This window comes from Grammomys surdaster, unplaced genomic scaffold (genome assembly GCF_004785775.1).
Source record: "Grammomys surdaster isolate TR1022 unplaced genomic scaffold, NIH_TR_1.0 186, whole genome shotgun sequence".
Taxonomy (NCBI): domain Eukaryota; kingdom Metazoa; phylum Chordata; class Mammalia; order Rodentia; family Muridae; genus Grammomys; species Grammomys surdaster.
Genome location: NW_021604631.1, coordinates 5,675,888 through 5,700,600, shown reverse-complemented (window position 1 = coordinate 5,700,600; position 24,713 = coordinate 5,675,888). Strand labels below are relative to the sequence as shown.

Below are 24,713 nucleotides of genomic sequence, written 5' to 3'. Positions count from 1 at the left end.
TCATTAAAAAGCAACTATCTCATTTTTTCTAGTCTCACCACACTCACTGACCTTTCTTTAGTGTTAAGCCATCTAACTATGTGCTCAGCCCATTGCTTATCTGGACCTAAGCAACTTTAAGTTTCACTGTCTGTAAGAAGCATGTTATTGAACAGTGATTTAATAAACCTGAGCATGACCTTCAATAACATCTACTTGCTTTTGAAGTTCCCATCCTGAACATGGCTTATCCTTAGGGGATACCCTACTTTAACCAGAAACATACTTGCCATTTACAATGCTTATGTATATACACAAAAACTAACTTATCTTCTGTTCTTTTTTTTTTTATCTGAAATATTGTCTCAAAAACATAGGCTTACTTGAGGAGTGCTAAACAACTGCAGAGATTCCAAGATAACAGGGTTCTATGAGGTGAGATTTTTATTGTTTTCTGGGCTGCTCTGTAGATAGAAATATTTAGAATTCAAAATACAAAACGAGGGGAAAACTTTAACTGATTCACTATTCAAGTGTCAAGATTTTCAATGTTTTGGAGATGCCTAAACACTGATAAAATCAAATGATTACAGACACACATGAAAACTCTTTGGCCTTTTATGTACATGCTCTAGACTAAGAAATATCCCATTATTGTATTTTTTTAAAATGTATGCTTGTACATTAAAGGCTATATCTCTTTTACTTAAAATGAAATGAGTCAAGTATAATAAAAGGATGGCTTATAACTGACCAAGATATAAGTGTAATTCATTAAGATGAGAAGAAAATTATGAGAATATGTGTGTTGATGACAAGTCAAGAAACACAAGTTACAATAAAGGTGATTTTACAACGAAGATAAACCCACAGAAGAAAAACACTACATGAAATCTTTGATTCAATAATTTTGTTGTAATGTTCTATACAGATGTAAATGCATTGATGAGGTATTTCTAAACTTATATTAGGAATAGGTAAGTTACTTCTGAACTGCATTTTCCGAGATTATTACCTAAAATGACTATTCTTTCAATTTTATATGTCATCACACACTACACAATGGGGTAGCAGTTAAGATTTCCATCTTGTATTATTAAGGAGGAAGTATCCTATAGCTCAGTAAAATTACTATTTCAAATAGCTAAAACTATCTAAAATTTTTATGTATGTTTTTGGTGTTTTGTTGGTTTGGCTTTTGAGATGGTGTCTCATGCTGACTAGGGCAGCCTCAATTTAACTATGTAGCTGAGTGTAGGACACTCCTGATCTTCTTGCCTCTACAGCCAAAATAGGATCAGAGGAGAGCCCCATACACAACAATTACGATCTATTCTCCAGGAACATTGGCCTACATCCCTGACAGGATACAAAAGCCATCAGGGTGTCTTTTGTCACTCAGAGGAGTTAGAAGGAAGAGTTGTGATATACTATTGATTGTACAGGTCATTGCACATGCTAAGAAAGTGCTCCACCACTAAGATACATCCCCAGCTGTAGGTAACTTGTCTGCTCAAAGCTACCCACCATCATGGATGATACCATACAATTTTATTTCTATGATCTACACTTTGGATCTACAGGTTGGCTTCCATAGCACATTTGAAGATACACTATCATTCCTGGTCCATTTTAACCTTTCAGAAATGGTTTGTGCTCCCATAAAAACAATTTTAAAAGTATGTTACCCTTAGAATAATCTTCTAAACTTCAAACTTCAAAATTTAGGATGTCATCTAGGTCCAGGTCCTAGGCCTAAGGGTATAGTTTAGTGGTTCAGAGCTTCCCTAGCATATGCAAAGCCTGGGAGTTTGATCCCTATCACTGGGGAGGTGGTAGTGTTCCAGTCGACCTCAATTTTATTTAATTCACATTAGTTGTACCTTCCTAAGTCGTTCTAGAATCATAGCCAGATATTCATAACCAAACTATGTACTCACAAAGAGGACTTATGCCAAAGGACATTCTTACAATTAATCCAATCTTGTCAAAATGACCATGGTCCATCTGCGGGCACTACAGTGGTTTCTCTGAACTATCACAAAAACAATTCTCAAAAGGTTTCTTAAAATTCCCTGTTACTGTTATCTGGAATATGCTCAGGGAAAACAAATTAATTACCTCTCTCTTTTCTAAGACAAAAACAATTTAAATGTAATTAATTTTAAAATTGAGATTAAAATACTAGTAATGGGTATCTACTTATGATTTTTTCTAAGAAAAACTAATTATATTTCAACATTTTTAGTATAACATAGAAAATTATTTGGCTTCCCATATAACAAATTATAGATTTAATTTGAGGCAAAAAGGTTATGTGACTTACCAAAGCTTCTAATTAGAAACCAGGTCTCCTGAGTCAGCCCAGTGTTCTTTTGCTTAACTTATGTCTTATTAGAAAATTCCAAATATAGACACCCCCCCCAGTTACATGGGTTTGAGTTACACTGATTCACATATACAAACTTTATATAGTGTGACCAATGTTTCAACTCACGCGGTACCCTGCTTCCATTTATGCAGTATGCCAGGCATCGGCACGATTTTCAGTGGCACACAGGCGGTTGCCACCACCAGGGCCCTAGGCAAAATTGCAAAGAAGGCAAAGTTTGTCTTTGGCCCTCCCATTTCCCTTATGCATTTCTCTCCCACCTCCTGATCATCCTCCCAATGCCCAGTCTCCCAATGCCACCAAGCTACTCTTCTGACTGTCCAAAGCTCCCCGTATCAAGGACTATCTCTCTTGAAGTGCCCGGTAACTCAAGTTATCTATTTTACTACCACAATTCCTATTCCTAAGGATTCTAGTGAGGTTTAAGTCACTTAAGTGATTATCTGGTTTAAGTAACTGATGATACATTTAACCAAAAGACTTAAAATTTTCAAGTAATTTAAAAAGGAATTAAAAACTCTTAATGGGGGAGTAACATCTTTCCAGAGCCCCAGAAATCCTTTATTGTTTCAGATTCCTTCACAAATACAATACTGTTAGGGGAGTAATTGCCATCTAAGGCACCACTACCCAAAACAGTTTTGCTGTTTTTATAGTTGTCTCCAGGGACAAACAAAAACCAAAGCTCCTTTAAATACCCACCCTTACCTACCTTTTCCATCTCTCTCCCACTTTCTGGGTCCCCAATTCCACCTCTTAAAGCCAAACATACTTAAAGCCAAACATAGTAAAGTCGTCTCATGTGTGTAACACAAGGTTTTCCATTATATGGTTCAAATTACATGGTGCTTCTCAATGATATACCTATGCTCCCCTATCCTTGAATAATCTTGTTTACTGTATGCAAAAAAAGTAATTCTGATTCTATTTCAAAGTCCTAAATTGCAAACTAAGTATCTAATAAGAAGGAAATGTACTATGTTATCTCGAATATATGAAAGAACTAATAATGGGTACCTTTAAAAAGGCTTTCCTTTTGTTTTATTGAGCTAGGGGGTCTCACTGCACTACTGGCTAAAATTCAATCCTTTTTTTCCACTTTTCTATAAAAGTAGTTGTTCTTTATTGTTTTTGCTTGAGGCAGAGTCTTGCCTTAACTCAGGCTAGCCTGGAACTATGTAGCCTAGGGTAGCCTTGAACTCATTGATATTCTCCTGCCTCAACGTTCTACCAAGCCAAAACTGATGTTTCTTCTAAATCAATCAGCACTGAAAATCAAATCACTTCAACTAAATACTATTATTTACTCATAAATATGAGTTCATTTTTAAGTTCAATTGGTCTGAAGGGTTAAAAAAATATTCAGGGACAGAAACAGGAATATAAATTTAAATAAAGAATAATTAAATTTTAAGAATCCAGCTTCCTTCTGGGACTACATAGAGAAATTTATAGATATACTACATATTTAACAGCTCACTTTTGTAATACTAGAGGGAGCTGCTACCAGAAAATTGTCAGGTCATAGTTACCTTGATCCAACTAACCTCCTAGTAATATATAAGGAAATCCTATCTATGTAGAAGATACCAATAATGGCATCGATCCAAATTAAAAGGAGTACATAAAGTAAGCCTTAAAGATTTCTAAAATGTTATTACAAAAATTGAACTATTAAGCTCCTGTATGAAGCCCCTTCTAAATATCCTCACTTATGATGGAGAAGGAAAAAAGTTAAGACAAGGTGCAATTATAAACATTCTTACCCAAATATGAAAGGTTAGGTTATTCCAGTGGTGTTTTTAATTAGTCTTTTTAAGGGATTACTTACTACACACAAATAAATCTTATTTTCTTTCCATTTTTCCCTCCTCTTTACACAATAAATCTGTTATCCACTCGTATTTGTCTTACCGTTCTATTAAGAAAAGTTCCCAGTGAGTTTTTATTACAACTTAACTGTACACTGAAAGCTGTATAAATATTGCTAAACTGAAAGCTGCATAAATATTGCTAAAAAGATTTGAAATAGGTTTTATCTTCTCCCTTATTTTTCCGCAAAAAAACTCAAGAAAACTTAGCAGGATTTACAATTATGCTAAATTTACATGTCTTTTCTTGTAAGCCAAACTTGTCCAAAAAGGGAAAAAAAAAAAAAAAGGCACTTAAATCGCTAAGAAACTTGCCTAAACGAGTTTTTACAAGTCAGGATTTGGAATTGTTTTTTAAGAAAGTGCTGAACTTTAACATGAAAGTACATTGTTAATTATCCCCAAAAAGCAACATTTCATCGTTTGTAGAAACAAAGGATAAAATTCAACACGCAAATAACTCCCTATAAGGATTCTAATCTTACTGCATTTTTAAAAGGCCTTTCTTTCCTTCCATTCTAATTCAGTGGGCATCAAATATCCAAAATGATTGTTTATATTACTTGTAAAATTGCTCAATATTTACTGAAGTCTCTATTAAGTGGTCTAACAAAATGGAGGTCTCTCGGTTAAAAAAAAAAAAAAAAAAGGTCTAAACAGTTCTACAAAATGGGGCCAAACACACCCACTTTAAGAAACCATGGTTTGGGTCAGATTTTCCACACACACACGAAAAAAAAAGTAGATTCTGTAGGGCTCGACGAAGCGTCCCTGGAACTGGGGATTAGTAGTGAAGGTTTCGTTAAGACCGGGGAGGGAGGGGGTGTTTCTCTCCACAATCTAGAGGACGGCGGCGAGGGGTGACCCGAAAGCCCAGAGTAAAGGAGCTAGAGCTGGGGTGGAGACCTTAGCGTTCCGCCGGTCCCTAATCAGTAGTCATAACTGACCAACCCCACTACGCAAAACAGACTTAGGCTCTCCCAACCCAGCCAAGTCAACAGCAAAATGCACAAACTCTCCTTTCTGCACCCAGGCCCCGCCTCGCCCCATTGGCAGCAGTTCCCGCCAATCCGCACGGTCACCGCCCCCAAGCCCGCCTGCCAAGCTCTGATTGGACTGGAAAAGAGACGGGGTACCTCGCGCTACCAATCTGGGAGCCCCTTACTCGACCGCACGCGCGCACCTAAGTGCTCCCTTGGAGGCCTTCCCCCTCCCGGTCCGGCCCCTCCCCCACCCCCAGGGCTCTGGCAGCGACTTACCGTCCCGAGAGGTGCCCATTAACTGGTCCAGCATAGCGCGCATCTGGGCCTGCGCCGACATGGCGGCGGCGTAGCGGGCGGGTCGGGCAGGCAGGCAGGCGGGGGTGGGGCACCAGCCGGGCCCTGTCGGGCGGGGGACGAGGGAAGGGGTGGGGGAGGTGCGGCGCTGTCTCGGTGGCCGCCGCGGCCTCGAGGCCTGCGAGTGGGGAGTCGGAAGGGTCGTGGAGAGTCCGGGCTGCGCTCCTCAGGACGGCGTGGACGTGGAAGATGGCAGCCCACTCGAGAGCGAGCCCTCGTGCCCTCACTCTCCGTTCGGTTCCTGAGGCAGACGCGACACGGGCTAAGCCGTCTCTCGCCTCCTCCCGACACCGACACCCGCCAGAAGCCGTCAACCCCCCCCAGCGAGCTCTGACGCCGCTCGCCACCGCCGCCGCCGCGACGGGAGCGCGCACGCTGCTCGCGCCTAGTCGTTTCCCGTGGGGGTTTGGCCAATCGTCATCCAGCTCGCTTAGCTCCGCCCTGCCCCTCCCGCGATGGGCCCCACCCTAACGGCTGCCGAGCGCGTTCACGTTTGCTTACCCCGCCCCTCGTGGAAGCTAAGTCTCGCGAGAATGTTGCTCTTTTCGCCGACTCGAAGCCTGTTCGGCCCCAGGCGTCTAAGCGACAGGTCTTGTAGGCCCTTTCTGCCTGCTGCGCTGGCGGCCCAGCCCCAAATTAGCAAGTGCCAAGCTTAGAGCGAGTCGGAGTAAGAAGTTCGAAAGAAGTTCTCAGGGTTAGTGCGTTCCTGACGGATGCTGGCGGAATCGCAAGCCCGTGAGAGGGCCGAGCCGAGGACATCTAACCGTATCCTCAGGCCACTGCCCCTCATCAATGCCCGAGCTGGAACCTGTCAGGTTCAGAAAAAAGAAAAAAAAAAAAAAACGCGAAATCAACACAGTGGAAATCAGGCATCCCGACCCCTTTTCTATGTTTAGGACAGCCGGAAGCTGCTAGTCTGAATTTAAATCAAGGGAGAGCTTGGGACAGGCCATACTGCAGAGCAGCGTTCCGCGGGACGAAGGCCAGCCTCCTGGGTTCTGACTGTCGCCCTGCACTCCCACGCCTTGCTAACTGCGACCTTCCATCCGTAGTTGATTTCTTAATCTCAAGGCTGGTGGGGGTGAGGCCAGAGTGAGCCAACGGGAAATACCTGGGCCACGGCTGCTTGCTGGTTTTCAAAAAACGGCAAAAAGAAACTGGCGGTTCTTTTTAAGCTGAAACGTCGCTACTTTCTAGATAATAGGGAAATTATGCCGATTTTTGCCGTCTCGTTATAATTGCACGTGGGTTAAGGAATTAAAATTCCGAACAAGTGCCAGGTTCGTAATAATAATGTAAAAGGACAATCACAGTTCCAAGGTTGTAACTACATTAATGAGCCGATGCAAATTGTAGTCATGTTGTCGTCAGCAAGATGGAAAAAAAATCAATTATTCAGAGTACTCTTTTTGAGACAGGGTGTCACTGCTATGAGAAAAAAAAATAGTCTTAAAAAGTGAGAATGCTGGAGACATTTTTCAGTCCCGCAGAAGCTGGGCATCACCCTAACACAAAAGGCAAAATAATTGCTCTTCCAACTTAGCATAAAACTGTTTAGTTGTTGTTATCCAGTGAAACGCTTGGAGCCCAAGGTTTGTGAGCCCAGCTGTATAGCCTGCAACGTTTCAATCCTAGGATCGATTGCAAGGGCCTAAGCAGGCAGCCAGCTGCCAAGCAGGGAGTATAGGGGCCTGGTGTCTCCTGTTTATCCGAGATTCTGCAACCAGCTTTATCTAATTGCAGTTCATACAGACAATAGGCTAAATGATTTATTCCTTAAACTGTGTAGCTCAAACTGCCCTGAAACTTGTCATCCTACCTCAGTTATTCTACGTTTAGACATGTGCCACAATGTCTGATTCAAAAACCAAATTCTAAACAATTCCAAACAACTACTTGTGACATCCTGTAAAAATTGTACACTGGGAGCTGGAGCGAGCCTTAGAAGTTAAAAGTCTCCAGTTCCCATCACCCTTGTGACTGCTCACAACCCTCGAACTCCGATGTGAGAACTGACATTTTCTTCTGGCCTTTAAGGACACCAAGCACATACATGCACATACATTGAACTAAAACAAAGGCATAAAAATGTTTTTTTAAATAAAATTGGTGTAAATAGAAAATGCAAATTATGTTTTAGAGAGATGCACTATTATAAATACAGTATTATCCTGAGAAACATATTCTTAGAAAAGTACTCAAAAATGCTCTAAGTAAATATGTTGAAGTGTTTGTAGGTTTTGTTTGAGACAGGTCCTCACCATGTAACTGTGACTGGATTGGAACTGACTATGTAGGTCAAGCTGGCCTGTAACTCAGAAATTGTTTCAAAATGGAAACAAAAGGGAAAGGCTAGGCTACAGGTCAGTGGTAGACAATTAGTTTAGTGCTGGTAAGGTCTTGGTTTCAATCCCCAGTACCACAAGAAAGGGGGGAAACAGAACTTAACCTTACAAAACAGATCAGCCTAATTAACTTCTATATACTTCAAAACTTCATTGGTTTCTTGACCTATCACATAATTGTAGAAGGTATGCATCGGTCCTTACCAAACGTTTTTATTTGTAATTCAAACAACACCACAGAATTAACAGCAAAGTGAGTGATAATTCAATGCTTAGAGCAGAAATTCCCTCCTAGTCTTGCGACCTCTGACTTGTGACCCTGCCTTGTGGTTTGTAGGGCTTAATCCAATTAGAAAACAAACATTTATTTTTGTGCGATGGCGGGAGTGTACGGATCAGAGGACTGCTTTCAGAGCTGATTCTCTACTACCACATTAATGAAGAACAAACCTAACGGTTGACAGGCTTGGCCTTGGCGGGCCTGTACCTGTTGAGCCATCTTCCTACCCCAAACCCAGGGACTTGAGCATGCTGAACATGCCTGCTGTTGTTGATCTGCATCCAGCTCCTGACACTCTATCTCAAAGCAAGTGTCATAGAATCGGGGTTCATATATTCACTTTCCTTTTCCTTCTGATACCCCTGCCTTCCATTTGGAGCATTTCTTTTTGTTGGGGGTTTTCTTTGAACAGGGTTCAGGAAACTGCAGCCCACAAGCTGAGTCCACACCACTGCGTTGATTGGTTTGGGGTGAGTAGTGTTGCTCTTTTGGTTTTGTTGGTTGGCTGGTTGGTTTGAAATAGGACCTCTCTATTTGAAATAGGATTGAAATAGGATCTACTGGATGGCCTGGAACTCACTATGTAGACCAGGCTTCCCTCAAACTCATAGAGATCCACCTGCCTTTGCCACCCAGGGACTGGGATTAAAGGTATTCAATACTATGCCCAGCTGTTTGGGGCTTTTGTAAAGCAGGGTGTCACATAATTCAGGCTGGCCTTAAACTTGCTATGTAGCTGAAGATAACCTTGAATTGGTCATCTCCTCTCAAATGCTGAGATTACAGTTCAGCACCACTGTTTTTAATCGTTTGACTGGAATATTGCCAGGATCACTCATTCTCTTACTATCTACAGTTGCTTTTGCCCTCTAACCAAGAGTTATAAGGTTATAAGACACTACTCTATGGCCTGTAAGACTTACTCTTGTTTGTTTGTTTGTTTTGAGACAGGATTTCTCTGTGTAGTCCTGGCTGTCTTGAAACTCCCTCTGTAGATCAGTCTGGCCTCGAACTTGGCGATCCACCTGCCTCTACCTCCCGAGTGCTGAGATTAAAGTTTGCCCCACCACTACCCAGCAGAAATACCCTCCCTCCGTTCTAGTGAAAATGAATAGGCATTGATATCTGAAGTCTGCAGAAGGAATACATAGTAAGAGCTGTCAGGACCCATAATGGGACAAGCTAATAACTAGCAGGTGATAATCCTGAAATGGCCTGCCTTGGATTATTATATAATCTGCAACAAGCAAGGCCTTATTCAGCAAGGCTGTAAGGGACTCATTTTAGGAAAGATTCCTGCTATTAATATGTTTTTCCTATTATTATTGAACAAATATAACAATCACTAAGCAATAGCACACCCCTTTGGAACAAATCTCTGCAGATCCACAAAGATATACTGTCTTGTAGTGATGCTATATAGACAAATAGATGGCTTCTTAAATCTTAATGATAATCCTATAAGAATTCCTAAAATTAGCTGGGAAGTGATGGCACACATCTTTAATCCCAGCACTTGGGAGGCAGAGACAGGCGGATTTCTGAGTTCCAGGCCAGCATGGTCTACAGAGGGAGTTCAAGGACACCCAGGGCTACACAGAGAAACCCTGTCTCCAAAAACCAAAAAAAAAAAAAAGAATTCTTAAAATTGTATTAATGATTATTAAGCTCTTTTGTAGTGGGAATACTATTAGGTCCCTTTCTCATAGTCAAAATTGCAATGAGAACTCTGCCAGTCTCCCAAGTGTCATCAATTAATTGCTCTTAGTAACCAGACTTTCTCCTACTCAGAACACATTCCAAGAGGTTGTAAAACAATTAACCAAAGATTATAAAAAGGGAGCTAACGATTTACTGTAGGTGTGAGGGCAGAAGATAAAATATTGACTGGGTTTATCTATACAAAGACTTCACTAATAACTTATAGTTTTAAACCTTCAGTGAACCTGTGGAGCTGAGACAGGTGATGGATGTTTAGCCAGTTAATTACTCCTAATTGATATGCATATAAACATTCTCTGTTGTAAACTTCTATTTCAATTTATGATTTGGTTTTTGGTGTGAACTTGTGATGAACTTTGTAACATGTGATCATATACTCTGAAAGATGTATAAATACTGAGGACAAAGAGATGAAAGACAAATAGAATAGAGAGACAGAATTTTTTCACTTTCCCCAGATAGAGTAGAATTTTTCTCTTTCCCTGCTTAGAATCTTTCTGCTTTTCCTTAGATAGCTTTCATAGGAAACTTTTAACAACTTTGTAATAAACGCTATAACCACATCTCTAAGTGTCTTTTCTTCCTGTGACTTCTGACTAGCAGGTGAAAGTTAGAGCCCAGCAGGTCCTGCTGAGATAGAACAAAGGCCACTTTGCCTAATCCTCTGCTGTTAGGCTACAGGTGCTAATTGCCTAAGCCATCAGTCTCTTACCCTCAGAAGGCGCAAGAAATTTTTAGAACATTTTAGAAGTTATCATCAGCATTTCAGTACAGGTCAGAGATCTAGAAAGTCCTGAGACCCTCAGACATTAAAGCCATCACCAGAGTCCTACTCTGTGCCCCTGCCACTACCCTCCCTGGGCCAGGAGACTCCCAGCAAAGATAGAACTTTGAGCCCAGCCTGGGCTACATGAAACCTTGTCTCAAAGAAGAGGCTTTTTGAATGGTTATGTTGTTCAGTTTACAATTTTGCTTTTTGGGTTTTCTTTCTTTTTTTAAGATTTATTTATTTATTATATATGAATACACTGTAGCTGTCTTCAGACACACCAGAAGAGGGCATCAGATCTCATTACAGATGATTGTGAGCCATCATGTGGTTGCTGGGATTTGAACTCAGGATCTCTGGAAGTGCAGTCAGTGCTCTTAACCACTGAGCCATCTCTCCAGCCCCTTGGGTTTTCTTAAGACAGGATTTCTCTGTGTAACAGCCCTGGCTATGCAGGACTAGACTGGCCTCTAACTCTTAGAGAGCCACCTGCCTTTGCCTCCCCAGTTTACAATTCTAGAGTTAACTGGGCCATGAATTTCATAGTGCCAACTAAACACATGCTATGTAGGGTAGCATGCTTATGCATATGAATATATACTTTGAAGGATACAAAGATAAGTGAGACATGGTTGGGTTTTGTTTTTTGTTTTGTTTTTTTAAACAGGGTTTCTCTGCATAGTCCTGGCTGTCCTGGAACTCTACACCAGGCTGGACTCGAACTCAGAAATCTGCCTGTCTCTGCCTCCCAAGTGCTAGGATTAAAGGCATGCGCCACCACTGCCCGGTGAGACAGTCTAAGATTATGTCTAGTTTCTTGTGTGTTTTTTTGGGGGGAAGCCCTCACATATACAATAAAGAGAAGCACAGCACAAATGAAGAGTCGGTGCTTACAGAAAATAATTTTATTTATGGAATTAAGGACATTTGAAGCAAAAGGATCACTTAGGGTACTTTATTTAGGTACTTAAGTCAAAAGATTATCAATGGTGCTCACTTCCATACACTAAACTTGAACAATACAGAGAGGATTATATGGCCCTGCACAAAGAGGGCATGCAAATTTGTAAAGTGTTCCATTTATTTTTTCCTCAGGTGAAATTATACTTTTGGTGGTATATATTTCTACACTTTTAAGTCAAGTAAAATATTTCTTAGTGAATGTAAACTGATAGTATGGAAAATATAAGTATAAATAGAATTTCTTCTATGAACTATTCACTCTACAAAATTTATTTTCCTGAAATGCTAAACTAGTTTAATCTCTGAGTTTCAATGGGATTAGAACCAGAAAGAAATATTAAATGTTAAAATTCCTTTCTATGTAGGAGGAAGGTTGAATTTTAAGATACTTAAGGCATCTTGGGGGCTGGAGACATGGCTCAGCAGTTAAGAGCACTGACTGCTCTTCCAGAGGTTCTGAGTTCAATTCCCAGCAACCACATCATGACCTTCAACCATCTGTAATGGGATCCAATGCCCTCTTTGGTGTCTGAAGACAACAACGGTGTACTCATATACATAAAATAAATCTTTTTTTTTTTTTTTAAAAGTAGGCATTTTAACCTTCATCTGGCTGATAGACCATAAGAACTTGTACTCAGTAACATTAAATTTATATGTTCCCTTTACTGGTTCTGTTTACTGTTCTCTTTAATTCTCCTGGTATTGATTTAATTCTCCTGGTACTAGACAGCCAAGTTTTAGACTGGATTGGCTGAATGCAGTAGAACCATTGCTTTCATATGCAGCCAATTACTTATTTTTATATTTTAAGATATTTGTGTTAAGAGTTCAGCATAACACCTTTAATCCCCAGCACTTGGGAGGCAGAGGCAGGTGGATTTCTGAGTTCGAGGCCAGCCTGGTCTACAGAGTGAGTTCCAGGACAGCCAGGACTACACAGAGAAACCCTGTCTCGAAAAAAACCAAAAAGAGCTCAGCATAGTGGTGCTTTAATTCCAGTACTCTGGAGGCAGAGGAAGGCAGGTCTCTGTGAGTTCAAGGTCTGCCTGTTCTACAATAGCAAGTTTCAATTAATTCTGAATTAATAAATTCTGTATTATATATCTTCAGAGTTGGAGTAAATAATTGTCAGAATTGTCACTAGTTTTTTTAATTAAAAAAGATTATCAGTGCATGAATTGGGGACAGACACAGTGAAGACTGAGAAATAGAACGCAAGTAGAACGTGCAGAAGCAGATTGTGGGAGATTGAACATGACGAGCAAGGAGACCAATACTAGACAGCCGAGTTTAGACTGGCTTGGCTGGATGCAGTAGAACCATTGCTTTCAAATGCAGTTTAACAGAAAGAGCAAGTTGACAGTCATAAAAGGTAGATGTTAATGTGCTCAGTCTACTCCCCTCTTCCTGGACATCCTGTGGGCTGGGGTTCAACTGTGGCCATAGTCCTTAAGAATCATTGCTTAGCCGGGCAGTGGTGGTGCATGCCTTTAATCCCAGCACTTGGGAGGCAGAGGCAGGCGGATTTCTGAGTTCGAGGCCAGTCTGGTCTACAGAGTGAGTTCCAGGACAGCCAGGACTATACAGAGAAACCCTGTCTCGAAAAACCAAAAAAAAAAAAAAAAAAAGAATCATTGCTTATCAGGCCTAAGAAAATTATCTCCTCTCCCACTGTTGTTAGCTTACTGTTTGGCATTATTTTCACCCCACATCTTCATATATCCCTTTAACTCTCCTCAACCTTATTCTGTTTCCTGCCAGGACCCGAACACATCATAGTTGTGTACTTTTATAAAAGATGGACACACTGGACCAGCAAGTTGGCAAAGCACTTGGAGCATCAAGACTAAGTCCCTGGATCCCACTGTGGAAGGAGAGAACTGACTCCCTAAAACTGTCCTCTGACCTCTCTACCTGCACTCACACATACCATACAATAAGAAAATAAAGATCTTAGAAAGATACCCATCCATGTATTTGTCTAGGCATAGGAAATATATTCAAAGATGCACAGTAAACTTAGTAATGCTTACCAACAGCAGTGGGAATGTGAGGAGCGGCAAAGGATGGATATGGGTATTCTACTTATGGCATTGGAATAAGAGACCAGGCTCGCAGTACTTATTTTTATATTTTAAGATATTTATGTTGAGCTCAGCATAGTGGTGCTATGGAGGCAGAGGAAGGCAGGTCTCTGGGAGTTCAAGGTCTGCCTGTTCTACAATAGCAAGTTTCAAGCCAATCAGAACGACATAACAAGAACCTATCTCAAAAAAAAAAAAAAAACAAACAAATAGCAAGACAAAACTTTATTTTTTAATTATGTGTGTGTGTGTGTATGTGTGTGTTTATGCCGGGCGGTGGTGGCGCACGCCTTTAATCCCAGCACTCGGGAGGCAGAGGCAGGCGGATTTCTGAGTTCGAGGCCAGCCTGGTCTACAGAGTGAGTTCCAGGACAGCCCGGGCTATACAGAGAAACCCTGTCTCGAAAAACCAAAAAAAAAAAAAAAAAAAAAAAAAAAAAAAAAAAAAAAATGTGTGTGTTTATATGTGTGTGCAGGCACCTGTGCAGACTAGAGGTGTTGAATCTCTTGTAACTAGAGTTACAAAAGGTGGTTGTTAGCTACCTGACAAGGGTGCTGGGAACCACCCTCAGATCCTCGGTAAGAGTAATACACACCTGTGACCACTTAGCCCATCTCTCCACTTATTACCAAGACCAAAACAATAACAAAAGCCCTAAGTTTTAAAATTAAACCAAATACATCAGGGAGTAGGGGGCAGGCTCACTAGATAAAGTGCGCACACATAAGGACCTGAGTTTGAATCCTGAGCACCCATATACATAGTCATGGCAGTGCATGTGTCTAACCCCTAGAGCTGGGGAGCCAAGACACATAGATCCTGGAGACTTGCTAGTCACTGAACCCAAAACAGTGAGCTCCAAGGTCAGTGAGAGTCACTGTCTCAAGAAATAAGGCAGAGAAGTACTTGAGAAAGCCATCCCTTTGTCAAACTCTGGTCTCCACATGGACCTTCATGGGTAAGAGCGCTGCCACATAAGAACACCAATGAACCTGATGTAAAAAGTTCAGCAAATTCACTTCAATTTTACTTCCCTAATGACTCAGTCGACAAAAAATACAGAAAAGCAAACAAAACCCAGAAACTATACTTTAAAAAACATTTAATGATAAATACATATCAGTAGAAATGGTTACATTCTTGAAGAAACTTCTGAGGACTCTGCATCATGGCTCCCAGCCCTTCCCTCCAGGCTGACGGGGCAACTGGAGGCCCACCAAACCTGCGGACTCCTCCACTGAGCGCTCACCCTTGCCATGAAATTCCTGATGAAGGGCTACATGTTGCCGGATGCTACGCAAGAGGCAGAGATAGGTGGCAGCTTGGAAGTGAAGTTCATGTTGGGCTCGGCACAACTTCTCACTGGTGACCTAAAAAAGTAGTTAGCAAAGTCAGATAGCCTGTTAACACCACCTACTGTATTCACATATCCACAGAGGGACAGTAAACTTTCTCTACAAAGTAAACAGAAAATACAAACATGCATGTGTATGTATTTAATACCCCCATAGAAGCACTATAGAATTAGGAAAACTGACCGCAGGGTCTGTTTGCCACATAAAGAATGCATGCTTTTCCTCCCTTTAAACAAATTAAGGCTGCTTTGTGGTCTATGGCTTAAACAATGCATATACATTTTGTATGTGAGGGGCGCATTAAAGAAAGCACTGAAATGACCACTCCACGGAGTGGTTTTTATTGTGACAGAGTGAAAACAGCCAGAGGTGTCTGGGAGAGTCCACAACAGAGAGAAAAAGAAATAGCAGACTGGACATGGCCATGAGATAGCAAGAGATAATAGAATTAAAGGAGAATGAGTAGCTGGGGGGAGGGATTGAGTGAGGCGGAATAGGCCTGGGAGTTGGGGTGGAGAGGGTGAGAGGGGCCATGATGCCAGCATAGGGCTTTGACATGAATAAGGAGAACCTGCGAATAGGGACTGGGAGAGCCCAGAGGCTAGCGTGGACTCTGATGTGCATCCACAGAGACAGTTCAATGGAGAGCCAAGTCCCTTCTGGCAGGAGCGAGGGAAATGGCTCCTTTATTGGGAAGAAAACCTGTTGCTGAGTACTGGCTTTCATATAGCCTTCAGGAATCCTATAACCCAGCTTGAGTTCATTTCTGCATATATGGACTCCTGAGACCTAACACCTTTCACTCCAAAATCAGAAATGTATTTTATCTAAAAAATAATGGCTTTGTACTCAGTTGTAACAAAATGAAGATCATATATGTAGGTACATATGTATGTATCATATATACATGTATGTGTGTGTGAAATAAGTATGTTTTGATATTAAACTCATTTTTACAATTTAATCATCTAGAAAATCTGGATTCTAATGACTTTAAGAAGTTATAAAGTCCATATCAGTGCCCTGAGTGACTCCAGATCATGGTTGTTCTTCACAATGCTTCATTTTTAGTACTCTCTCCTTAACTATTTTGGAGTTCCAAGGTTGTGAGAAAGGAACAGGAACATCAAAAATTTGAGCATAATTGGGGATGTGTGGATTAGTTCCTGGGCACCACTGCATACATAATTCCTTTTCTCAGTCTGAATATCCAAGGTTACAATCTGAAAACTAGAACATGCAATAGTTAATGTACTACAGCAGTGCTCAACTGCTCTAATGAAGACTTCTTTTTAAGACAAGGAAGGTCATGCTGTGAAGCAAGGACTGGTCTGTGACTCAGCCGTCTTGCTTTGGTCTTACAACTGCTGAGATTTACAGGTGTGTGACAGCACAGTCACTCCTGGATCAGAGTAGTGTATGTATGTGGGGTGACTTAGAAGAGAGTCTTACTATGTATCCTAGTCTGCTTGGAAAGCACTTTGATGCGGCTTCCAAAGATCAAGACACAGTTGCTGATACAGCTCAGTGGGTAAGGACACTTGCTGCCAGCCAGACCCCATGCCCAGTGTTCAACCCTGAAACCCACACAGTAGAAAAAGAAAACTGACTCTTCTACGTCTTCTGACCTCCTCGTTTGGCATGCATCTCTCCCCACCCCACCCCACCCCCCGCCGGGGCAAGATAGATAAATATATTAAAAGATCAAGGTAGGGGAAAAAAAAAAGATGTTCCCAGTTGCATCTTTCCTCCTTAGGGAACGGAAAAGATGAGCACAGAGAATTTTTAGCCCTGAGCCAGAAGAAATCCCCCACATTCTTATGTGCATTCAAGTAGAGTGAGATATCTCAAATTTTCTTTTTCTCTCCAGTACTGGAGGTAGAACCCAAGGCCTCAGGCACGCTAGTCAAGTACTGTTCTGCTGCCTCTCATAATCAGTCTTGGTGTTTTGAGAGGTTGTTTTTTGTTTTGTTTGTTTGGATTTTGCTAGTTTTGTGAGACAGGGTGGCTCTGGTTGGCCTTGAATTCAGGTATCTGCTGGCCTATGCATCAGGGATGAAAGGTGTGGATCACCATGCCGGCCCAGCCCTGGAATTTTGAGCATGAATTTATGGTGTTTTCCTGAGGAAATTCTTCTGTTGTTACTGTTTATTTTCTAGATAGGGTTTCACTATGGAGCTCTAGCTATCCTGGAATTCAACCCTAGTCCAGGCTGGGCTCAAACTCAGAGATTCACCTGCCTCTGCCTCCCAAGTGCTAGGATTAAAAGACTTGTGCCACCGCCACCTGTCACATCTTATTCTTGATATTTGGCCCTAGTTCTTACTACACAGTTCCTAACATGACTTTTTTTTTTTTTTTTTTTTGAGACAGGGTTTCTCTGTGTAGCCCGGGCTGTCCTGGAACTCACTCTGTAGACCAGGATGGCCTCTAACTCAGAAATCAACCTGCCTCTGCCTCCCAAGTGCTGGGATTACAGGTGTGCGCCACCACCGCCTGGCTCTAACATGACTTTTTAAAAGCTAAGTGAATTTTAGCTCTTAGGTTTTGCATTGCTCAAATTCAGCAGTTAAGATAATTGTTCAAGAAGATTAGTTTTCCTTCCCCTAAATTGTAGTTCTGCTTAATCAAGCAGAACTGTGCAGGCAACTGTCCCTGAGCCTTAACTACTTGTATTTGATCTTGTCCAAAAGGCAGGGAATTGAGCACTACCACATTTGGAAAATTAACCATCTTCCATTCCTTTCTAAGAGGGATATGAACTATGGATTTTACACAATGGTACTTCCCAAGGATAGCATTTTGTATGTTTATGTTTGTTACATCAGTAAAACATGTATCCTGTCATACAGCACGCTAAACACGTGCAATCTCTATAGAATATAAGATATTGCTTTACTCAGTGGTGAAAGGCTATTAATAAATAAAACAGTACCACTCTTGAACTCTTAAATATTCTCGACTAAATTGCCTTAAAAATTGCTTTTCCTTTAATCCCAGCACTTGGGAGGCAGAGGCAGGTGGATTTCTGAGTTCGAGGCCAGCCTGGTCTACAGAGTGAGTTCCAGGGCAGCCAGGACTACACAGAGAGACCCTGTCTCGAAAAACCAAAAAAAAAAATTGCTTTTGCCCGGCCCATGCCTTTAATCCCCACACTCAGGAGAAAAGGGCAATCAGATGTGAGCTCAAGGTCAATCTGGTCTAAATAGCAAATTCCAGGTCGGCCAGATTAATACTGAAATTCTGTATCTTCATTTCCCACCAACACGCAAGCAAGCAAGAGCGCGCGCGCACACACACGCACACGCACACGCGCACACACACACCAACTCACAAAAACACTGCTTCCTATTAAAACTTTAAAGCAGAACGGGTGAGGAGAGAGGATGCTTGTGCCCTTGTGTCTTTAAGTCTTAGACCCCTAGGACCTACTTCACACAACGCCCCGTCCCTTACCCCATGTACCAAACAAACCAATGAAATCGTCAGAGACAGCTCTACCCTGGTGGGTGGCAGATACGAAGTCCCTAGGAAGGTGCACCCCACGCGGCTTCTAGGCCAGTAGGGGATCTGAGATCACGGGTTAGCCGAGGGGTTGGATTATGTGGTGAGAACCGCAGGTGGAGGACAGGCGGCCTCAGACAGGTTTGCCCTGAGACCCCACCATCACCCTGCCCAGGCCGCCCCCTCATCTTCCCTTCCCGCGATCTGGAGCCCACCAGACACGACTTCCGTACCCGATGTGCTTGGAAAGCCTTAACCAGGTACCGGTAAGCTGCTGTGTCACGATATGGTCGCCCGGTGGCCGAGTTCAGGTAGCGCAGCTCCCGCAGAAGGCCTCGCAGAGTGCGCGCCGGGGACCCCAAGGCCGCCATTTTCCTGTCCTTGGCGAGCCTGGTCACTAACAGCCTCTGGCGCCTTCGCCCGCACCTTCTCGGGCGAGAAGCTCCTCCGCGCACTCCGCCCCACAGCGCAGTCTACCGACTGCCCTTCGAGTGAAACGTCCAGTGACACCTTAGGGGAGCAGAAGAAAAAGCAAGGAAGGTACCGGATCCTCTCGGCCCTTCTGACTGCGTCACTTTGGACGGCCGTACGCTGATGGCTGCTGAGTCTCCGAGGACAGGTGTCTGGCAGGAGAGTATGTGGATTTGACATAGGCCACGCCAAAAAGATCTTAACTCTTTCTACCAGGGATGTCAAAATTCAACGTATCGACCTCCAAATGTTATGATTCCCTCCCGCAGCCTAGGGGAAGAAAATGAACTCATATCCTGGTATGGCAAACTGCAGCCCCTCAACTAGTAAAGCCTCACATCAATTTCTTTAGTTTTTAAACAAAATGGCCGGGCGTCGTGGCACACGCCTTGACTGCCAGCAGAAGCAGGGGATCTCAAAGTTCATAGACCATTGTGGTCTACAGAATTTGTTCCAAGACAGACAGCTACAGAGACCTTGTTTCAAAATAAATAGAAATAATGAATAGTAGCTTTGACTCGCAATAATCATCTCCTAATTGGAGGGTATTCAAGTTAAAAGAAGCGTCACCCCAGATGGGACTCGAACCCACAATCCCTGGCTTAGGAGGCCAATGCCTTATCCATTAGGCCACTGGGGCTTCTTCTGCCAGTATGCTCAAAGACCATAATCAAGTTATTTCCTGTTTCGCGCGTCATCACTTAAATTTATTGTTTTTGCCCTATCACAGAGATCCAAACAGGCTCAGTGTGAAACAGATGCCTGCTGGGAAATGTAGTCTAGATACCAAGAGTCAACAGTTTCACCCCGCAAACAGAGGGTACAACGAAGCAGAACCGGCTCCCGCTTTTGCTTACGTGTTTCTGTGCGTAGTAGCTCTGCGCCTGCGCAAAAGTTTGCCTGAGGAACGACCGAGGCAGACCGGCTGAGAAAACCAGTTCCCTCTGGTTCTATTCTTTGTCAGAAAAGCCAAGCCCTTTCCGATTGGGCTACTTTCAGGGTTTGTCTTTGCTCTTAGCTGGTCGTTAGGTGGCGTTTATGCAGTGGTCAGTTTCTGTTTCCGGTTGCAGCGCTGAGGCCATTTCCGCAGCCAATGATCTATTAGAATGGTTGTGTTTTCGAATTTTCAAGTGGGCTATAAGCATAGGACGGCGAGAAATTAGTACCTACTATAGTAGAAATTAGGGATGATTAGGAATTAGGTTTGTTCCTAATTGTATACCCTGGACAAAAACAGCTTTTTGAGAAGGGGTGAGGGGTAAAACAAGGTTTTTCTGTGTAGTCCTGAAGGTCCAGTAACTTGCTCTGTAGATCAGGCTGCCACTGAGCTCAGAGATTAGTCTGCCTCTCGAGTGCCGGGATTAAAGGTTTGCGCCATCACTGTCGTGTCACGAAACCACTTTTGGAGGTGTCAGTGGCTCGTCGTTTTCTAAGAAGCAGTTCAGTCCATTTAAGTTGCACTAGTAGACCCTACCTCATTAGCTTCTTATATCTTAACCCTTGTCTAGCACCAGTCGCTTCTTGCTCCCCTCTGTTCTGATATCTGAGCTAGCCTCTTTCCCCAATCCCAACAGCCTGTGTATCGCCCCTTAGTATCCCTACTTACTCTCGGGGCTTTTTGACTTGCTCGGTGTATGTTAGAAGCTGCTCTAGGCCCTTATGCTTTACATGACAAGGTTAAAGTTAGTTTTGTCATTCGTGGTGGCATCTTTAGGAGGGAGAGAAAGAAGGATCTCTGTAAATTGGAAGCAATCCTGGGCTATATATTCTAGAACAGCCTCAGTGAGACTCTGTCTCAAATTACATTGAAAAAAAAAAAAGTTACTCCCTCCTGTTAGAACCTAGACCAAATGCTAAGTTCATATGTCTCTCTTCCCCAGCAGCTGCTCCTGTGTACAGACCCCAAGCTAACAGACTAAGTTATGAGGAGCTACCAGTGACACACTGCATGATAAATACACACTAACGGGCTCCTCCTCCCAACCTCTTCACACCCTCAAGATCACACATTACATCCTTGGGATGTAAGACTCTCCTCTCCCCCTGTCATCCAGGAGGGAGAGACATCCTAGTTACAAGCATGGACCCTTGACATGGAGCCTCACTCACTCTTCCCTCTGAAACCTCTAAGAAGAGATACCCACTCTGACATTTGGGCCTGAACTGCCCTTGGATTCTCTGCCATGCTGCTGACTGCCTGTTGATTTGTGGCATTAATAATTTAAATAGATTTCTTACCCAAAAGAAATTTACTTACAGTGTCTTAAAAAGGTGTCTTACCCAAAAGAAACTGTAGCCCCGTGTCTCCTTGAGCCCCAAACTACAGTAAAGTGTTCATCTCTTTCCTGGCTACCTCCGTTTACCACAATAATATCCTGTTGTACTTGTCTGTTTTCTTCTTTCAACTGGGAGACTTGTCATCTCCCAAAACCCTGTACCTAAGAGAACAAAAAACGTTGTGTCAGGCCCGTCGTGACAGTTTAGTTGGAGGCTTCTAAAAGTGACGGACATCGAAGGGGCTTCAGATTTAGAGCAGAGGTCAAGAGGCCGGATGGACAAGTAATTGGTGGTGGTAGGAAGCAGGCTCATCTAACTGGGCACATACTTGGTGGGCTCAGTGTTCTTCTCTTCTCCCTCCAAGTTTGTTTGTTTTTCAAGACAGGGTTTCTCTGTGTAGCCCTGGCTGTCTTGGAATGCACTCTGTAGACCAGATTGGCCTCAAACTCAGAAATCTGCCAGCCTCTGCCTCCCAAGTGCTGGGATTAAAGGTGCGCCACCACCGCCCGGCTTCTCCCTCCAGGTTTGATAGCTTGAGCTCACTCCTAGCAGGCAGGAAGACAGCCTTCAGGTCTTGCCAGAGACAGAAGTCAGAGAGTTTAGTCAGACTCCCAGAGTCAACCATGGCTGTAGGCAGAGGCAGAAGCGTATCCCGTTGCTACTTCCTGCTTTTCAGGACCTGCTGCTTCTGAGACCTGTAATTCCAGGCTTTGAGGCCTGCAGGGCCTAAAGTTTTCTCTGAGGCTAGCTTACTGCCACACTGCTGCTTTCTAGTTGCCGACTCTGTGTAGCAACCTGGCTTGCCATTTAAAGTTGTTTTTTTTTTTGTTTTTGTTTTTTTGTTTGTTTTGCTTTTTTTGTTTTGTTTTGTTTTTTTGAGACAGGGTTTCTCTGTGTAGGTTTTTTTTCCCTAAAGATTTATTTATTTTTATGTCTATGAGTGCTCTATCTGCATGTACACCTGCAGAATCCCAATGTAAGTGCTTGCAGACGACATGTGGTTGCCGGGAATTGAACTTAGAACCTCTGGAAGAGCAGCCAGTGCTCTTAACTGCTGAGCTGTCTATCTTTCCAGCCCACAACAATTCAAAGTTGTTAATCCCAAGTTAATAAAAGCCCTCCTTTTTTTCAGTTTTATCATTGTGAGAGCAAGAGAACCTAGTGACATCTCAAAGGAACTGGCAGCATTGGGCCCCGGTGGCATATTAATGATACACTAATGAGTACAAGAGCTTTGATGAGGGGCTGGAGAGAGGGCTCAGTGGCTGAGAGCATTGCTGCTCTTCCAGAGGACCTGGGTTCAGTTCAATTCCTACACCCACATGGTAGTAGCTCACAATTGTTTCATGCCTCCTTATGGCCTCTGTGGATACCAGGCACAGATTGTGTGTGTGTGTGTGTGTGTGTGTGTGTGTAGCCAACTGTGGCCACAGACCAACCAAGTTCTCCTGAAAGGGGGCTGGGACAAAGGTCGAGAGAAAGATGAAGCCAAGACAAAGTTCTCTGATCAAGGCTCGAAGTTTAATGTTCAGCTCTTAATTTAAAAGGAAAGCCCCACTGAACCCCTTCTTGTTTCAGCTGGAGATGGGTGGGGGAACCCATCCTTAGTCACAGCCGGAGATGTCTCAAGGCAAGCTCAGTGGGCAGTTTATTCTTCTAAGTTCCTGTAGCAGGTTGTACATGCAGCCAAGGTGGGTAACTCCACCTGGGTCGTATTATTTGGTCTATTGTGGTAAACAAGGTCTTCCAGGCCTGCTCAAGGCTGGGGGGAGGGCACATGTATGTATGTATGTATGTATGTATGTATGTATGTATATAATATATATATATACATATACATGCATAAAACATACACATAAAATACTTTTTTTCTCTTTTAAAGAAGGCTTAATGAACCTGGTGGACGGTGGAGTCTTGGTCTACCTATCCAGAGGCAGACACTGTTCCTCTCTACTCATTGCTGCCTGGTAGGAACAATCATTTTTTCCAAAAAGAGATGAGAGATGAAACACTGGAGATCTGTTTTTCTTTCTTTTTTTTTTTTTTTTTTTTGGTTTTTCGAGACAGGGTTTCTCTGTGTAGTCCTGGCTGTCCTGGAACTCACTCTGTAGACCAGGCTGGCCTCGAACTCAGAAATCCACCTGCCTCTGCCTCCCAGGTGCTGGGATTAAAGGCATGCGCCACCACTGCCCGGTGGAAATCTGTTTCTCAAAGATCTGACTTTTTCCTTCTAAGACCTCTTAAAGTACAATGTGATGGGTAGTTTTCATTGTAAACTTGACACAGCTGGGGTCTCCTAGAAAGAATGTCTCAATGGCTTGCTGTTGTGGGCAGCAGCTTTCCCCAGGTTGAGATCCCACACTGTGTATTGTGGAAAGGAGCTGAGTGCCTGGTGGCATGCACACATTTATTTCTCGGTCTCCTGACCGTCGCTGTGGACCAGCTAGCTGCCTTCAATTCATACTTTGACTTCTTTAAGATGAGGGACTGTGACCCTGGAATTGTAAGTTAAATCAACCCTTTCTTGCCTAAGTTGCTTTTTGTCAGGGTAGCTTATCACAGCGACAGAAGTGAAGTTAAGGCATACTACATAAACAACATAGTTCATAAGCCTCTAGCAGTGAAAAAGGGAGGGGAGAGCTGAGGGCGATACAAGGCAGTTTTGGCAGGCCTCTGAGAATCTGAGCTCTTGGTAGAAGGAAGCACGGGGAGTTCAAGACTAGCCTTGGGTACTTAGCAGGTTCTGTGTACAGCCTGGGCTACATGAGACCATCTTTAGGAGCAGAAACAAAGCAGGGTGGGAGGGAGGGAGAATTTAAATACATGAGGCATTATAACAGGGCTGGCCAGCAAAAGCAGAGCCCTAAGGGAGAGGAAGGCATAGAGAGAGGAGGAGGAATGTGAGCAAAAACCCAATGACATGTATGAAAAATGCAGAATGAAACTCATTACAACAAAAAAAAATCCAAAAGAAGGGCCTGGCCTGCCACCTCTCATCCCATCATTTGGGAAGAAACAGAGTCATAAAAACTGTCAAAACTTTGAGGCCAACATAGTCTATCAAATAGTTTACAGGTCAGCAAGGACTACATAGAGACATCCTATTTCAAAACAAGAACAAAACAGTGTGTACAAGGGAGTGGGGCACATAAGTGGATAATAGGTAGTATGTGCTTCTTGGAGAAAGATGGGCCATTGGCCACCCCATCTTACCTTTAGAAAAAGATGCTCCAGATTCGCTTCCCAACACCTACATGGTAGCTCACAACTATCTTGTTATTGTAGGTCTAGGGGATCCAGTGCCCCTTCTGGCCTCCAAATGCACTTTGGTACAAAGATAAGCATGCAAGCAAAAACACT

The 24,713-nt window shown here is 42.9% G+C and overlaps 2 protein-coding genes, 1 non-coding gene and 1 pseudogene across 6 annotated transcripts in view; 1 reads left to right on the top strand and 3 right to left on the bottom strand.

Annotated features, from left to right (window-relative positions):
- Window positions 1-6,070, bottom strand: part of LOC114622028 (putative RNA-binding protein Luc7-like 2) — a 56,413-nt gene extending 50,343 nt beyond the window's left edge. For 2 of the 4 annotated variants that reach the window (XM_028768371.1, XM_028768374.1), the window contains exon 1: window positions 5,502-6,070. In XM_028768371.1, the coding sequence (XP_028624204.1) occupies window positions 5,502-5,562 (61 nt within the window). In that variant the 5' untranslated portion in view covers window positions 5,563-6,070. Of the gene's footprint in view, window positions 1-2,476; window positions 2,561-5,501 lie in introns of all 4 variants that reach the window. The other 2 variants (XM_028768377.1, XM_028768372.1) reach the window with 2 other exon arrangements.
- A 5,613-nt stretch (window positions 6,071-11,683) lies between these two features.
- LOC114622118 lies at window positions 11,684-11,781 on the top strand (annotated as a pseudogene).
- A 3,050-nt stretch (window positions 11,782-14,831) lies between these two features.
- Fmc1 (formation of mitochondrial complex V assembly factor 1 homolog) lies at window positions 14,832-19,634 on the bottom strand. Its single transcript, XM_028768380.1, has 2 exons — window positions 18,839-19,634; window positions 14,832-15,116 (listed from the first exon to the last, which is right to left on the bottom strand). Exons 1-2 carry the CDS (start codon window positions 18,974-18,976, stop codon window positions 14,913-14,915), a joined length of 342 nt encoding a protein of 113 aa, XP_028624213.1. The 5' UTR covers window positions 18,977-19,634; the 3' UTR covers window positions 14,832-14,912.
- Window positions 19,635-19,643: 9 nt separating this feature from the next.
- Trnar-ccu lies at window positions 19,644-19,716 on the bottom strand. The gene has a single exon. It is a non-coding gene; the product is annotated as a tRNA-Arg (tRNA).
- Between the last annotated feature and the right edge of the window lie 4,997 nt (window positions 19,717-24,713).